This window comes from Syngnathus floridae, chromosome 22 (genome assembly GCF_059516105.1).
Source record: "Syngnathus floridae isolate MCC-2025c chromosome 22, RoL_Sflo_1.0, whole genome shotgun sequence".
Classification (NCBI taxonomy): Eukaryota; Metazoa; Chordata; class Actinopteri; order Syngnathiformes; family Syngnathidae; genus Syngnathus; species Syngnathus floridae.
The window spans coordinates 5,061,486-5,078,610 of NC_142434.1; the positions used below are offsets into that span (position 1 = coordinate 5,061,486).

A 17,125-nucleotide genomic window follows, 5' to 3' on the forward strand; every position below is an offset into this window, starting at 1 on the left:
ACCACTGTATTGTTTCTACTAAACTTTTTTTTTTTTTTTTTAATGGGACTATGCAAAAGATGTTCTACAAAAAAATCTAATTTTTGTACAGGATTTATGCCCAAAAGAAAAGAATAAATACATTAAGCAAGAAACATGGACACGCTTCATTAGCTCGAGTAGACCACATAAAATTATGTGCAAAATAAGTCCTATCTACTTTTTAAAGTGCCCTAATGTCTTCTGTTATGGTTGTATTTTAAAAATGTTTTCTGACTAAACATTGCCCTCTCAAACAGGACCATTAATATAACAGAGAGAAAATGGATGGATGAATACAAAATCGATAGAAAGTCATTTTTACCTTTACAGTCTTCATTGTTGCTTCCAGCTATATTTTTCATGAGCGTCACACCTCAAAAAACAAACATAAAAACATCAATTGCACTGTTGGAAACACGAGACGCAGAAAAAGAATGGATTAACAGTTTCTCTTCAACAAAATGTCAAAAAAAAAGATGTGCTCTTACCCATGAGGTCATCTGCTGTCAATTAATTATTGACATTCGGATTAAGAGCAACCAAACTAGCAGCCCCAGAAGGGCACATTACATCATTTGGTTGATTTCTGACACGAATTTAATGTAAAATTGATGATATTGTCATTTAAAATTGATATAGGCGAAGAAACACACGACGTTGGCACTAAACACAAATATGGGATTGATTGGACGACATCAGTCAGCTGGGACAGACCGAAGAAGTGACCACAGCTGACGCGAGTGTAGCGCCTCTAGCTGGAGAAGTTTAGAACTGCATCCTGGCGCCATAAAATTCATGTTCACAATCGTCATAAAATCTTTTGATTTTATTCACGCAGCAAAGCACTAGCATTAGTAATGAAAAGAATAATCGTCATTTGGACCACAAAACAACATTCTAATGTTTAGAAATTAAAATCAAAGTGTAAATAATGAATATTTGTGCGTCATTATCGATTGATCTGCTGTGACGACTCCTGACGACGAGCAGGTGAAATATTATTATTATTATTATTATTATTATTACTATTATTATTACTATTATTATTACTATTATTATTATTATTATTATTATTATTCGGAAAAAAATATAGGGGCAAATTAGGAATCAGTGCAAATTCTGAAAAAGGTTCACTTGCATCTCACCACTATAAAAAAAGGAATATAGCACAGTTATGGTTTTTTCTGGGTAATAGTTCGTCATCATGATCTCTCTCCTCTGCTCCAAATCAAAGACAGCTCTCAGCATCCCTCGTACTCCATCACCCGCTCCTCCCATCAGTGTGCATTTCTCCCTATTTTGATCATCACTTCCATCTACCTTCTCTTCCTCCTCCTCCTCCTCCTCAATCAGTTTGCAGGTTTGAGAAGGTCAGCGGAAGATAAGTGCAATTCGTATCCGTCTGGCATCTTGCTCGCCGCAGATTGCTTCTGCTCGCCGTCACACCGGTGGACAATTCACCTTTCACCTTCACTTTTGTCTTCAATCTGCCTTTCAAAAAAGGTCGACTTGAATCCCCATGTGAATGTAACCAAACTACAGTGAAATCAAATGAACCTTTGCTGATGTTAGGGAAACATTCAAATGTTGCACCATGTTTTGCAATCTTAAAAATGATGCATGCAAAATAAACCTTAAGTAATTCTTACGTGTACCACTAGAGGGAGCCCAAATAGTACCATTGTTAACGGGTGTTTTCAGAACCTGTGGGCCCTAATACAGAGCCTCAACGCACATCATATTATTTCCATAGCAACCTTGTGTCCGTACATATGCAATACACCAAGATGAGTCAACGGTTCCAAACACTTTGCTGCCACCTGCTGTTTCAATGGTGTCATTCCCCCAAATAAATGGCATACTTAGCCTTCGCCTCATTTGCCGCACGGTAAGCCATCGCATATTACACAAATAAGCGTCCCCCCCTCTTGAATTGCACCTAACAAATGAGTTTAAATAAGGCCGTTTAGGTGTAAGTGCGGTACTTCATCACTTCCAAGCGCAATCATTACCGGGGCCCGACGCACAAGTGGCCGGCTCGCTGAATTATGCATGTTTGTTTGTTGCTTTCATTACGCCAGCAGGCGTCTGAGGCAGAATAATAGAGGGTTTCCCAACGTTATTATGTGGTGCTTCCTCATACTTTCTGCTTGGAGGGATGATGAGCACTTTGGGGGCCGCATCGTGCGTCATGGCTGAAACGTTTTCTCGTTTCTTATTTCTGCCCCGCGAGTCGTCACTTGTACTTATTTGCCATTTGGGATCTAGCTGCAGTGAACAAGCAGTATTATTTTATTTGTTAAAAAATGACATGATACGTTCAAGAAGCTAAGGCTCACGTATACTGTGTGCGCCAAAAATAACATTTATCTCATGCAAATGGAAGTCTCACCCCCAAAGAAATTCCATGCATGACAAGGAGAGAACAAAAGAGAGATTTTGTTGTGAGAGATTTTTTTTTTTTGCAAGTTTTGTGTGGGAGTTTTTAACAGCCAGCACAGTTGAAATGGACGTCTATAGTTGTCAATGGCAGTGAATGAGTTAACCGAAAGCTTTTTTTGCTCTCGTATTGAATGTCTTTTGATTATGCAAGGGGTGTGTTTTCAAAAGTCGTCTTTGCGGCTTGATGAGCAAAATCGCTCCATTCTGATAGACGTGCGTGGCTCGGTGCTTTCCGGCTTGTCAAGCAGTCGGTAAAATTCCCAGGAGGACTCCAGAGGCAGTGCCTCACCTGCCTCCTATGAGTGCACATGCCTGCCCTCCATCGATGGTTCTTTCTCTTCAGCCCGTGTCAGTCGTAACACCATTTCTCGGAACTACTATCTTCCCTCGCTCACTTCCATTTCATTCCCTAACTTGGTGTTTGCCTGTTTAAAATGAAATGGAGGAATTGTTGGCATTTGAAATTTCAATGCTGCTGTGGATGAGTCCAGAGTCGTGAGGGAGGCCTCGTGTACGACTCTGAGCTAGAATCTAAACAACGGCGCCACTTAGTGGATTTATCTGGTACTACAAGGTGAATCTCAACCAAGATTGATCAGTGTCAAACTGGTTGGACGACTTTGCGATGAATGAACGCATAAATACGTCAAGTCGTGTGAAAACATTTTCATTTCATTTTTTTATACTGAGTTGCCTGACCGGTTCGTTTTTTGTTCGAGTAGTGCCAAACAGCTGCGGAGTATTCCTCCTCCCCCGCTGACCGACCCAAATCTCTTGTGATGGAGATAAACTCTTCCGACGTCCATAAAGACAAAAAGAAAAAAATTAAGCAAACATATGGGGAGACGACTGTTTGTGCTTGCCTTCAACAATTACTATGCAGACACAGGGCATAGATATAGACCCGGAAAGCAATTTATTTGACGATGTAACTAGCAATTGTTGTTATTACACGGAAAATCAATTCAAGGAGAAAACCAACTTAGAGCAAGATATATCAATAATACACTTCAACAGTAGGAGTTTATACGCAAACTTTGATAAGATGACAAACTATTTACAGCACTACAACATGCAACTCATTATAATTATGTGAGCTACCGAGCAGAAGGTCGCCTCCTTTTCATGCGGGGACTATAATACGGACAGACTTCTTGGTAAATCCACGTAAACCACCTGCAATGGAAGATTTGATGGATTCAATGTATAGTGAAGGCTTCTATCCAAATCATTCAACGACTACAAATAACATGACCAAACAAGCAAACCAAGCGGAATTACCACCCGCTCAGCATCAGTAATAGACAATATTCGTACGGATGAGATGACAGGTAAATTGGAAAGTGGATTATTAAGAAACGATACCGCTGATCATCTGCCGGTGTTTGTTATCCATGAATGTAAACGTAAGAACGTAGACAACAGCAAAGTCAACAGACACGGAGGAGATGAAGAAGAAATGGCGCATTTGGAAAGGATCCGATAGCTCAAGACTGGAGGAATGTTGACGACAAAGAAGATGCTGATGCAGCCGTTAGTTTATTTCGGAATATAATTTTTTGACCCTATAGAATAAAAACGGTCCAATTCAGCGACCAAAGAAAACGTCAAAACGACCAGATAAACCGTGGTCTGTTGACTGCCTGCAAAAAAGAAAAAAAAGAAGAATGAATTATATGAAGATTTTAGCCAGCACAGAACTGAGGAGAAAGACACTAGATACAAAAGAGATCAAAATAAACTCACAGAAATTCTTCGAACATGTATGAAAGATGATTACAGTAAACTGTTGGAAACAAATCAAACAAACTCGTCGAAAGAGCACGTGGAATATTTTGATACACTGAATGATAAGAAGACGAAAAATAAGTACCAGATTCACAAATGAATTCTTTGGAAATGGTAAGGTCATTAAAAATAGTGATGAAGTGGCGGCAGGATTCAACAAATTCCTTGTGAATGTAGGGCCAGGTTGGCAGATGAGATCATCCCTCCACAAAGGGGAGGTGTGTATCACAATTTTGGGGGGAACGAAACCCGGCTAGCATCTTTCTGAGAAATGCAGATGCGACTGAAACCATTGGTATCGTTAAACAATTTCAGAGCAAAACATCAAGGGACTGTGAGGACATTGGTCGATACTTAATTAAATATGTAATAGTAGCTATAGCAGATCCCATCGCACATATCTGCAACCTCTCGCTGAAACTGGGCTCCTTTCCCACACAAATGAAAGTAGCCAAAGTCGTTCCCATCTATAAGGCCGGTGAGAAGAATCTTTACACCGACGACAGGCCAGTCTCATCGCTTGCCCAATTTCGCAAAATATCGGAGAAGCTATTTGCTGACAGATTGATTGATTGATTGATTGATTGATTGATTGATTGATTGATTGATTGGTTGGTTGGTTGGTTGATTGATAAGTGTGGGATATTGACTGATAGTCAATATGGTTTTAGGCCAAAACGATCTGCATCTTGAGCTTCGATTGACCTCGTGGAAGAACTGTCAACAAGCAGTGACGACAAGAAGTTTGCCGTAGGAGTTTTGGCCTTAGATGCAATTAATCATGACCTTTTGCTTCAAAAATTGGAAAGGTATGGGATTAGGGGAAAGGGTTCCGTTGGATAAAAAGCGACTTAGAACAGAGGCAACAGTTTGTGCAGATGGGAGAGAAAAATGCTTTCAAATATAACCTGCGGTGTTCGGCAAGGGTCAATATTGGGACCAAAATTATTCCCATGATGTATTCATGATATAATGAACACCTCTAAGGTTTTGAATTTTGTCATATTTGCTGATGACACAAATATCTTTTGTGAAGCAGAGAACCTACGACAACGAATGGAGACTGTATCCGATGAGCTTGCCGAGCCAAGCTGAAACTGTGGTTTGACTCCAATAAATGATCTCTTCACATAAAGAAACCCGATCTTATGATCTATCCCAAGAGACATATGTACCTATTGAAGTATTGCGTGATAAAACCAGATTAGATAGAGTTGACAACAAGTCCTTTCTGGGAGTAAGAATTGACCACCGTCTCAGCTGGAAACCGCAAGTCAAAGGCATCAGTTCAAAACTGGCAAAGACCGTGGGTATACTTTGTAAAGTCAGACGCTTACCGAACCGGAAAACAATGTACACGATGTATACTGCTCGCTGCTTCTTCCTTGCATGTCCTATGGTGTTGAGGTATGGGGCCTTACCTACAAAACCACCCTAAAGACAATGCAGAAAAAGGCAATGGGAATGATCAACAATGTTGGCTCTTGTGAACATACAAACAATTTATTTATTAAATGACAAACACTAACATTTATGGATTTGGTAGCTTTCAAGATGGCACAAATTATTTAGGAAGCGGAAAAAAAAAAAAAAATTGCTCCCTAATAATATACAAAAAAGGTTCGTAGGAAGTGTCGACAGTATCGGAAGGAGAGGGAATTTTTTACACCCTAAGGTGCGCACCGCACCGCACCCTCAAAAGCATGTGCATATCGGTCAATGGGGTGAAGCTATGGAATAAATGACCTGCAACGATCAAAGAAAGTAAAAACGTTGGCCAATTCGAAGAACACTTGAAACATTTTGCAATAGAAAATTACAGGAATTGAAATCCACTGCCTGTCTGTTTTCACTCATATCGTCCATATCTTATTTATTCATTCGTTCATTTATTTATTTATTCTTCTTTACAGAATAGTACTGTATACGCTGCTTTTCATTCTAAAATGATCTTCCTCTGATCAATCAGGTTTTCTCTGTACTTTGAAATAAATAAATAAATAAATAAATAAATAAATAAATAAAAGAATTAACCGCCATGTTGAGATTTATGGTGTATAAAAGGGGTAGGAAAAAACAAGCAATAGCTTCTTCCTCCAAGTTGATGTATGTGCCTTATTGGCATCACATGAAATTATGTGAAAAAAATGATTTTTGTGTTTGGTCGATCGATCTCATGTTCAAAACTAGATGTCACTTCATTCATTCATATTAAAAACCCCAACCAAAACGTACTGCAAAATACAGTTGCGTATGGAATGAAGATTTAACGAATTAACGATCCTCACGTAATGGAATTTGACAATAAAGCATAAAAATGCTCTATTGACACTAGGCGCACTGGTTAGCACGTCCAATTCAACCCGTCCCAACTTTGCTTACCATAGTCCAAGTGTCATCCATCTTGCCAGAAGTGCCCCAAATAAAGCGGAAGTGCCCTAAATGGAATTGGAAGAGCCCCGGAGAAACCGGAAATCACCTCAAATAAACCGGAAGTGCCTTCACCGGATGTGAACCGAAAAAAACCCCAAAAAACAACAACAACAACCACCCACCCGTCTTAACTAAAAATTCTGCTCATTCTCGATGGGGCATCTGCTCAAAGCGCACATTTTCCCAATTCAGCCCGTTTCCAATTCATGATTCCAAAAGATAGGTTACTACCTGTAGTTTTTGTTTTGCTCCTGTGTTGGGGGGGGGCGACGTTCACTCCCACTCATTCGCTAGGCCTGGCATTCAACATTTGCATCCGTTTCAACTTTGCTGTCATTTGTAGCATTCCCCAAGAACCTGTTGCGCTTTGTTGGATTCTGTCCACAATTTAGGGAGCGCGTTATCTGCGCCTCCCGGCAAAAGCCTTTGCCGATCACCTGTTATCCAATTTACTCACTGCGTGCTCGTTTGAGTTCTTCAGATTTAGGAAAATGCAAAGACACTGAAGCAGAAATTAGACTTAGACAGATTGGTTGAGTTCAATCACAATTCTTGTTCAAAAAGCTCCGTTTTCAGGAAAGTACAATAGAGCGCTGGGCCCTTCAAGAGCGGAAAGTCTCCATTCAGAAAAGGCAAAGTCCAAGGTTGTTAGATCAGTTTTATATTCAGTAGCACATTGTGGGCCGGGATTGATGGGCGATGAGTCTTCGGGGTGGGGCAAGTTCGAAGGAGAGTCTGCTTCCATGGGAGTGGTGCTGGTTAAGGGCGATTCGGTGTGTTGGTGGGGGGCTGTTGGTGTGCGTGTGGAGGGGGCTGTTGTCTTCCATGGGAGTGGTGCTGGTTATGGGCGATTCGGTGTGTTGGTGGGGGGCTGTTGGTGTGTGTGTGTGTGTGTGTGCGTGCGTGCGTGCGTGTGTGTGTGTGTGTGTGGAGGGGGCTGTTGTCTCCCATCCCGTCTCTCGGCCTTGGCGATCATCTTTGGCCGAGTTCTCGGGTGGCTCCTTCTGGCACCTGCTGGTTTTATCTCCACGTGACCTTCCTGTAAACATTCTTCTCCAATCTTGGACATACACTGTCGTACCTCATTCAACCGTATCTTTTGTTTGTTAGGCAAACTATTTCCCTCTGTGCAGAGCGTTCAGTAGTAATCAAAAACTGGCGTCTAGCATTCGTCAAAACATAAGATACAATCAAGTACTGAACGGTCAAGACGACTCTGGCCGTGTCCATGATTCAGAGAAAAAACATCAGGCGTGCATTCCACAGTTCCTCTAAGGGTCATGAAGCTATTTAGGCAATATGTCAAAAGTCATTTGTTATTTCAAAGTCCTCAGAAATATATCAGAACATAAAGTTATAGAAACCTTTCTCATCACCACTTCTCAAAAATGTCTAGTGATGTCTTCTTTATTGATTTGGTGTGTAGGTATAATTATATGCTTAAAATGTTTCTTTTATTTATTTAATATGTGAATATACTTGTCTGCTTACGTACTTTATTCAATGAGGTTTGAGCATATCTGTTTTTGTAGCTAGGCAGGACTTTTTGTATTTTGACCTCATTCCTTCAGCTTCTTTGCCCTCACACGCAATTTGCACAGCAGTTGTAAACTCGTGCGCCGATTGGCCAAATGTTAACGTAGATTGTGCGCTGACTGGTCAAACGTCAGCCGATGCCTTGGTCCTTCATAGCCTTCAAAGGTTCTCTTGCACGCGCGCGCACGCCCGCCCGCCCGCCCGCCCGCTACAGACAAAAGAAAGCAGAGGCGGGTGCAATTTTCATCGCTTTTATTGAACCGAAATCACAACTTCAGACAATTATACATACACGAGCTGCTGGCGGCCCAATCCCCCTCCCTTCCTCCACACTCGCGCGTCATTTCCTGCCCAAGCCCCCCCATCGCCCTCACCTCACCTCACACTTCCCATCATGCGCCATAAGAAACTCTCAGGTGCCAGCAGTACACATGGATGATCATTTTTACGACAAGATAACAACTTACTCCTCTATGAATAAATGAATCAATCAATGAATAAATAATTAGCAGACGGCGGCGTCTTTGTGAGCGCGGGGCGCCCATCATTTCAACTCATGTAAGAACAAGAGAGAGCTTACGATTGGATTCGGTCGACGGAATCGATAAATGCGTCGTTTCAAGTAAGTCGGCCGTGCTACCCGCCGCCTCGAATCCCAAATAAGAACAAAAGATAGCTTACTCGTGTTATTGAAAAGATCTCTGACGAAATAGGTTGAATAATTAACAGATCCAATCAAGTGTTTGTGAGCGCCCCTATCATTTCAAATCGTGTAAGGACAAGCGAGAGCTTACTATGAATGATTCAAAGGACTGACTCAATAATCACTGTTCAAATAAACAGCCAGCCTGTTAACTCCAAATAAGCGCAAAAGATAGACTACTATTAACGATTGAATCGATAGGGGATAAATTACAGCTCCAATGAATATATAGTAATGTATCATTTCAAATCACGTAAGGTAGCTTTACTTTTGGTAAACGATTCAACCGATTGAATCAATCAATGAAGAACGAACCGATCGAATCGAGCGTGAGCGCTCCTATGGTTTCGAATAAGAACAAGAGATAAGCGTGCTCTGATTCAACGCCTTGAATAAATGATCAAATAAACAGTGTTACGAGCGCGCGTCTGATTCCATAAGGAGTAACAAAAGATATGATTCACTAAATGATGAATGAATCATCAAAGGCAAAAAGATAAATCATGAATGATAAGTGAATGGTGAAATAACCACGATTATATATATATATATATATATATATATATATAAAGGATGAATGAATCGTGAACGATGAAATGATCATCATCGTGCGCATATTCAATATAGGAGTAATAGATCCAAGAATTCCTCCAGACTGGTTAACAAAAGGTAGCTTACCATGACCAAATGATGGACTCGATCAAAGCATTCAACAGTGCTACACTGACAATAATTGAGCGAGACGATACCAACACGGATAAGAGCTTACTCTCAATAATAGATCAAATGGACAACTGAAAACAAAGTCAACATTGTTAATGAACCGAGATCCCACTAAGATGGATAGATAACAAAAGGTATTATGAATAATACATGCCTAATTGGATCAAAGAAATGGATCTCATGACCTATTTTAGAGGCGAGTTGCTTATTCTGCTTCATTCTCAGAATGCTACGTTGAGACGTTTTTTTCCTTCTTCACAATCAAATTGGGAGTCAGTCCGAATTGTTGGCTTGTCCTTTCGGGTCGTTTGCGCTGACGCGAATGAACGAGGACGGCTGGGCCAATTTGCACGTGATCGATCTCAAGTGGAAAGGTAATATTTGAAGTCTTCCGCCGCGACGGGGGAGCACTTACCTACAGCAAGCGTGCCGTGCCGTGCCGTGCCGTGCCGTGCCGTGCCCCCCCCCTTTATTTCCAGTGCCAATTCAAACAACAAAGACGACGACAACTAAGCGGCTGAAAATGCAAAGGTGAGCCTGGATCGCTTACTTTTTGACGACACCGATGACGCATTTGCAATCCAAAACATTCGCTCGCAAAACTAAGTCATAATCGTACGTCCATTTGGATCGTGTGGCCGATTCAATGATTGGGAAGATTCAAATGCTGGAGTGAAATCAACGGAACAAGGAAAAAAAAAACAACAAAAAAAGGCTTTGCCTGCCGCTCGCTCCACTCTGGCCGCTCGCTCCGCTCTGGCCTCTCGCTCCACTCTGGCCGCTCGCTCCTCCCGCTCCAAAAAGGCAAAGTCAGTCCCCCCCCCTTCGCACTTCCATCCGACTGAGGAAAAGCAGACAGCCGCCGGTTGGCAATCGCAGAGGAGGAGGAGGAGGAGGAACAACAAAGGAGCGTAAAAAGGAGCAAGGTGCCGGCCGGCAACTCACCCGGCAGCCGCCGTGTCTAAAGCATCCAGCAGAGATGAAGGAGGCTGGTCATCAGCAGCAGAGCGACGGAGCAGGACGCGGCCCAGGCGGCCCCATGGTTCCCTTCGAGAGCAAAGGTGACGACAATCATTGGCCTGGGCGAGGCAGGGCGGGCAGTGACATGGAAGTACTCACCGTTTCCGTCAGTCCTGATGATGGGGGGGTTCACGGCGATGGTGCCGTTTTGTTCTCCGACGCAGTCGTCGGCCGCTGTCGAAAACAGGGAGTGAGTGACACATTCGCAAACAGGGCTGACGTCAACCCGAGAAATGGCGGCGTACTCACGGCTAACGCTGAGAGTAAAGGCGGGGCTATCGGCCGGTCGACCGCCAAGGTAGCTTACGGCGCGGCAAGTGTATTGAGCGGCGTCCGCCGGTTGAGCCACGCTGATGGTCAACTTCTTGTCAGCGACGTTAACAGTGGTGGGAGATTCGTTCTTCTTCCAAGTGACTGTTTTGGCATCACCGGTGACCTTGCACTCTAAGGTGACGCTGCCGCCTGCACAGGCAGAAGCTTTGCCCTCGATTTTGACACGGGTGATGGGAGCTGTTGGGAAGAGGAAGTGAGGCGGCAAAGTTTTGAGCAAGGGTGCATCGGCTGAATTCCTTTCGTGGCAACAATCCCGCGGCGTGAGAGCTACCTTGGACGGAGACCGGAAATGTTTTAGTGGTTTGGCCCTCCGTGGCCTTGTAGGTCCCCGCGTCGACTGGCGCCACGTTGAAGAGGCCCATCTCTTTCTTCTTGTCGTTAATGAACTTGATGTTGTCAGTGATCGCTGTCTCCGGCCCGTCAGATGACTTCTGATGACTCCAGGTGACAGCAGTGTTGTCAGGAGCTCCGGAGTCCATCTTGATGGAGCTCCCCTTCACAACTCCGCATGGTTGGCCTGCGTGGCAGTCGACTGAAAAACCCCAAAAGAGTGCTACGTTCACCTCAGTGGTCAAGTCCGAGTGCAGGCGTTAAAAAGCAGCAGACGGTGGGACGCGCCGCCGAGGGCGCGCGCTACCCGATTTTGCTCTGCGCTCCGACAAATGTAGCCCACTACGGCGGCGGCGGCCGCCATGCTATCGGCAAAGGATTTCAGCCGAGGGTAAGAAAAGGAGTTGCCCCGATTTCTTCTGAGAGCAACGTTTGCTTTTCTCCCAGATGGCAAAGTGGCAGGCACGTTTGAATTTCATTCCAAATTGGAACCATTTAAGCCGCCCGCTTTGCACGTGGTGTCTTTCACAAAACGCAACGGTCGCTCAGCGATACGAGCCGATTGTCGTGCAACTTACCGGCTCCGACGAGGATTGAGAACTTGGCGGTGGTGGTGCTGGGGGGGGAACCGTAGGTGGCAGTGTACGTGCCGCTGTCCGCAGCGGTCAGGCCGGTCAATTTCAGGGTTGCCGGATCTTCATATGTAACGCGAGATGGTAAGTCGGCGGTCTTTCCCGCAAAGGCCCATCCGACAGTGACACCCGCATCGGCTCCTGAAACTAGTTTGAGATCGAGGCCAGCATTGCAGAATTTCACATGGCCAGCCGTGCCCTCGCAGTCTGGACAAGCAAGGAACAAAAGAATAATATGAGCGACAGATTTTACAATGGATCGTTTGCTTTTTTGCACTCATTGCCGTGGCAGAACATTCCTTTCAAACGATTCTCACGGCTACTTGGTAGCCGGCGTACGCCATCAATGGACACAAACCACGTGCGACGCATCAGACGGGGGAAGTACAAACAGCCAAGCCAATCACGTTGATGATGTTGATGATGATGTTTTGCACAGCGACAAAAGCCCAGAAGCAAGCGGCCGACTCCTCGTTTGAGACCTTGCCAATGGCTATGATTCAGTCGAAATGACGTCGTCGCATGGACGACATCTCTCGATGCGGGGAGGAGAGAGCGACTGATTTTGTTTTGGAGGCTCACGAATTGCAATCTATCAATGGAGCCTGTTTTGCCTGTTTGAAACGAATGCAATTCTTCGTCGTCGTCGTCATCATCATCATCATCACAGACTTGACTTGATTCAAGCAATAAATGCAACACGTACTACGTAACTTACTACCCAGCAGGCGGCCTTGTTATTCCATAGAAAGCACTTAGCCGCTTGCTGGCTCTCAAATCACCTCATCTGTACACGGTATCCAGTCAATACTAATGAAGGGACGGACGACAAGTAGCAACAGTTACTCGCACTTTTGTGGGAGCCCTCAAAGCAAGACAATCTTTTCAAGGGAATCCCATCGACGAGCTTGTCTCACTCAACGAGCGCGACGAGTGACTTGGCACCATATCTGCGTGGTGGCTCAATGAAGTTTCAATCGGTCAATCAATCACTCAATCAATCAACAAGTGCCATTTTATGCCGAGAAGAGGACACTCAAATAAAGGCAATTCACTTCAAAGTGATCAGCGACATTAACTCAGGAGCACATGATAGAAAACGACAAAAACTGGCTCAAACTGGTGGTGGTGCAGAAAGAAAGAAAGAAAGAAAGAAAGAAAGAAAGAAAGAAAGAAAGAAAGAAAGAAAGAAAGAAAGAAAGAAAGAAAGAAAGAAAGAAACGTGAGAGACGGCGACTGCATCGTACACTCCTCTCTCGTTGGCGACATAAAAACAATGAAGGCTGCTTTGACAATTGACAAAAGTGTCGTGTGAGGAAGCTTTTACCCTCTGACTCGGCCACCCTGGTCAGGGAGAGCAGTAGAAACCACACAAGTGCGGGGCGCAGCCTCATGATGAGCAGTTCGCGGCGGCCGCGGCGGTAGAAACTTCGGCGGACCATCCTCGGGCGCCTTGGGTGATCAACGACTTCGGCTGCGAGACTCTCAGACAGCGAGGCAGGCTGGCAGGCAGGCAGGCAGGCAGGCAGGCAGGCAGGCAGGCAGGCAGGCAGGCAGGCAGGCAGGCAGACAGGAACGGCGGCTCCAACTCGTCAAGTGTGACTGACCCACGGACGCGACTAAAGTGTGCCTGCCCTAGCCCGCACCGCACCGCACCGCACCGCACCGCGCGTGACGTCCCGCTGCTTTGACACGTTCAGCCTTCGTCGTCTCAAAGCTTCTGCCCAAGTTGAAGGCTTGCTTGCAAGTTGCCGACCAATCAACTTTATTTCCCTCACCATGCAGTCAAACAAAAAGGAGCAAAGGAATAGGTCAAATGGCCAACATGACGTATGGCGCTGCTGCTTGCTTGAATTGACGCCGTTTCGCTTCTATGTGGAATGGAAAAGTTACCAAGCTGTGTGTCTGTGCTCCGATGGAGCAACTATGTTTGTAGAAATAAATACGATTAATATCATGTTAATAATATAGAAATAATATTTACACATTGCTGTTGCGCCCTCTTCAGTTGAATCGCTGCCCACGACACCACCCGTCACGGAAAGGCAAGCAACTTTGAAGTCACGCGGCATTTGCAATGGAAACCTTTGACTCTCAAGTCATCCTAAAGACACAACGTTCTTTTCCCTCCATCGCTCCCTCCCTCCCTCCGCGTTGAGCAACCTTCTCCAGACCTTTCACACCGCAGCCGCTTTGCAGGGCAAAGGCAAAGCTGACCCGGCCGAACCAACCAAAGCCCGAAAGCACTTAGCGGCTTGATCTCAAATCAAGCATGAGATCCCACAAGCCCGCCCGAACCCCACAAGCCTTCCGTTTGCATGACGAGGTCACATGCAACACGCGGTGTGACCTCGGGCTGCAGTTCTCCATGGCAAAGTTGCTTCAAACAAACATGTCACACCCAGTTGGTTCTTTATCGGCCAGATTGTCTTTTCTCGGCCATTGGGTTTACACCCCGGGTGTCAAACTCGAGGCCCGGCCGCGGGCCAGGCCCGCCGTGTCATTTTATGTGGCCCGCAAAGACAAATTGTGCATCAAATTTGTGTCATGACTAGAATTGCAAATTGTCGTCGCTTTTAACAATACGAGTTATTTGTCAGTCTATTTTGTAGCTTTTACTGAGGTGCTCCTAGATTTATTTCAAGATTCAAGAGTTTTTTATTCGCCATGTTTGAGCGTGCCAAACAAGGAATTTGACTTTGGTAAATCACAGCCTCTGTTCAACATTTAGGTGACTAACAACAACACTCAGGACATGTGAAAAATGAAAGATATTCTCAAACATCCCCTGATCTTAAACTCCCAAGAGGGCAAGGAAACACTCCAAACTCCAGCTCGGAGAAACCTTGAGAAGAGACCACAGATGGGACGGTCCCTCTTCTAGGATGACCAGGCTGCAATGGATGCAGAGAGGACACATAGTACAAAGAGTGTAGACAAAAAAGGTGTGGAAAGCGGGATGTCATTGCACAGTAATGACTCTGAGACTCTAAGAGTGGTGTGAGTTCATCAGAGCGACAGCCTGGGGGAAGAAGCTGTCTCTGTGTCTGCTGGTCTTAGTGTACAGAGCTCTATAACGGCGTCCGGAGGGGAGTAGTTCAAACAGGCTGCAACCTGGGTGCGAAGGGTCTGTTGAGATGTTACTTGCACGTTTCCTGGTCCTGGACAGGTACAAGTCTTGGATAGATGGGAGGTTGATGAACCATGATCTTTTCTGCAGTCCTTATTGTCCGTTGCAGTCTGTGCTTGTCTTGTTTGGAGGCCGATCCAAACCAGACAGTGATGGAGGTGCAGAGGACAGACTTGGATGATGGCAGTGTAGAAGGTCTTCAGCGGCTCCCGCGGCAGGTTGAACTTCTTGAGCTGTCTCAGGAAGTACAGCCTCTGCTGGGCCTTCTTCCGGACAGAGTCCATGTGGCCGGTCCATTTCAGGTCCCGAGAGACTGTGGTTCCCAGGAACTTGAAGGTGTCTGATGAGAGAATAGTATTACTGCGGATAGTGAGGGGTGAAAGTGGTGAAGGGCCTCGCCTGAAGTCCACTGTCATCTCCACGGTCTTGAGCGGGTTCAGGTCCAGGTGGTTTTGGCTGCACCAGTGGACCAGCCGCTCCACCTCCTGTCTGTACGCAGTCTCATCACCCTTCTGGATCAGTCCGATGAGAGTGGTGTCGTCTGCATACTTCGGGAGCTTCGCAGAAGAGTCACTTGCGGAGAAATCGTTGGTGTAGAGGGAGAAGAGCAGTGGGGAGAGGACGCACCCCTGAGGGGCTCCAGTGTTGGTGGTCAGATGTGATGCTCCCCAGCCTCACACGCTGTCTCCTGTTGGTCAGGAAGCTGGTGATCCACTGCACTGACAGGTGGGGGCAGCCACCGCGAGCTGGATGAGCAAGCTCATCAGTTGGAGGATGTCAGGAGCGATGGTGTTGAACGCCGAGCTGAAGTCCGCAAACAGGATCCTGGCGTACTTTCCTGGGGTGTCCAGGTGTTGCAGGATGTAGTGCAGTCCCATGTTGACCGCATCATCCACCGCGCCCTGTTTGCCCGGTAGGCAAACTGGAGGGGGTCCAGCAGGGGGCCCGTGACATCCTTCAGGTGGTTCAGCACTCCTAACCTCTCGAAAGATTTCACGAGCACAGAGGTCAGTGCAACAGGTCTATAGTCATTCAGACCTGTGATGGCGGGCTTCTTGGCTGGCCACTGGAACGTTGGTGGAGCTCTTGAAGCACGAGGGCACCTCACGCAGCTCCAGGGAACGGTTGAAGATCCGTGTCAAAGGTGGGCGCCAGCTGCTCAGCGCAGACTTTCAAGCAGGAAGGTGACACGCCGTCTGGGCCCGGTGGGTGCCTTCCTGATCTTTTGTCTCCGGAACATCTGGCGCACTTCCTCCTCGCGGATCTGGAGTGCGGGCGCGGCCTCTGCAAGAGAGAGAGAGTCGGTGACCACGGTGATGGAGGTGTGGACAGAGCAGTTGTGGGGGGAGGGGAGTATGTAGATTGTGCTGCAGGAGGTCCCGTTGTGTGGGAGGACCGATCAAACCTGCAGTCGAACCTGTTGAGCTGGTTAGCGAGCCTTGGGCTCTCCACAGGACGGGGGGTTCGTTTCTTGAAGCCCGTGATGCTCTGCAGGCCTTTCCACACTGTGGAGGGATCAGGATTGGCAGAGAGGTGTCTCTCCAGGCTCTCCCCGTAACACCTCCTGGCTGACTTTCCTGACCTCTCGGTTCAGTGTGTTTGTGGTCTGCTTGAACAGGTCCCGGTCGCCGCTCCTGTAGGCCTCCTCCTTGACTTTGCGCAGCCTCCTAAGGTTCGGTGTAAACCAAGGTTTGTCGTTGTTGTACGTGCAGAAGGTTTGGGTCGAGAGTCATGATGGCCCTCCGAAAGAAGCTGTGACTCCAATGCGCCCCGCCAAAAAAACGGGTTTGACAACACTGGTTTACACGTTGAGGTCAACGTCCGTCCGTCCGTCCGTCCGTCCGTCCGTCCGTCCGTCCTGCTCGCAAAAAGAAGTGGGGTGCAGTACAAGATGTCTCCACCAGAAGGCACCGCCAACCCTCCGTAGGTTCGCTCACTTGACTCAATGTTCGTCGTCATTCATTCTCGCCGCCAAGGAAACAAACAGTTGATCAAGCAAAAAAATCAACACGGCGCACACGAGAGATGATTTCT

General features: G+C 46.1%; 1 protein-coding gene and 2 long non-coding RNA genes across 12 annotated transcripts in view; all 3 read right to left on the reverse strand.

Moving 5' to 3' along the window:
• Positions 1-833, reverse strand: part of LOC148379383 (uncharacterized) — a 43,995-nt gene extending 43,162 nt beyond the window's left edge. For 2 of the 7 annotated variants that reach the window (XR_015855510.1, XR_015855511.1), the window contains exons 1-2: positions 510-833; positions 344-394 (exon numbers count right to left, since the gene is read on the reverse strand). This is a non-coding gene — a long non-coding RNA (uncharacterized LOC148379383). The remainder of the gene's footprint in view (positions 1-343; positions 395-509) is intronic. The other 5 variants (XR_015855512.1, XR_015855509.1, XR_015855515.1 and 2 more) reach the window with 5 other exon arrangements.
• Positions 834-2,092: 1,259 nt separating this feature from the next.
• The window catches only part of LOC148379385 (uncharacterized), a 79,264-nt gene continuing 64,231 nt past the window's right edge, over positions 2,093-17,125 (reverse strand). Inside the window, exons 4-6 of one of the 3 annotated variants that reach the window (XR_015855348.1) lie at positions 5,589-5,685; positions 3,163-3,255; positions 2,093-2,888 (exon numbers count right to left, since the gene is read on the reverse strand). This is a non-coding gene — a long non-coding RNA (uncharacterized LOC148379385). The other 2 variants (XR_015855349.1, XR_015855347.1) reach the window with 2 other exon arrangements.
• On the reverse strand, positions 8,458-14,039 carry LOC148379386 (basement membrane-specific heparan sulfate proteoglycan core protein-like). 2 transcript variants are annotated; one of them, XM_088366476.1, is made up of 8 exons: positions 13,499-14,039; positions 13,289-13,466; positions 11,908-12,168; positions 11,271-11,531; positions 10,916-11,176; positions 10,766-10,840; positions 10,592-10,693; positions 8,458-10,487 (listed from the first exon to the last, which is right to left on the reverse strand). In XM_088366476.1, the coding sequence occupies exons 2-7, from the start codon at positions 13,401-13,403 to the stop codon at positions 10,608-10,610; spliced, it is 1,059 nt and encodes a 352-aa protein (XP_088222602.1). In that variant the 5' UTR covers positions 13,404-13,466; positions 13,499-14,039; the 3' UTR covers positions 8,458-10,487; positions 10,592-10,607. The 2 variants fall into 2 exon arrangements, with proteins under 2 accessions (XP_088222602.1, XP_088222601.1); XM_088366475.1 differs by having other exon boundaries at positions 13,289-13,494; positions 13,535-14,038.

Excerpts from the sequence above, each read along its gene's own strand:
- LOC148379386 (XM_088366476.1), bottom strand. The coding sequence starts at position 13,403 with ATGGTCCGCCGAAGTTTCTACCGCCGCGGCCGCCGCGAACTGCTCATC. Across the intron at positions 11,532-11,907 it reads CTCAATCCTCGTCGGAGCCG|TCGACTGCCACGCAGGCCAA; the intron begins GTAAGTTGCACG and ends GGGGTTTTTCAG. Across the intron at positions 11,177-11,270 it reads ATTTCCGGTCTCCGTCCAAG|CTCCCATCACCCGTGTCAAA; the intron begins GTAGCTCTCACG and ends TCTTCCCAACAG.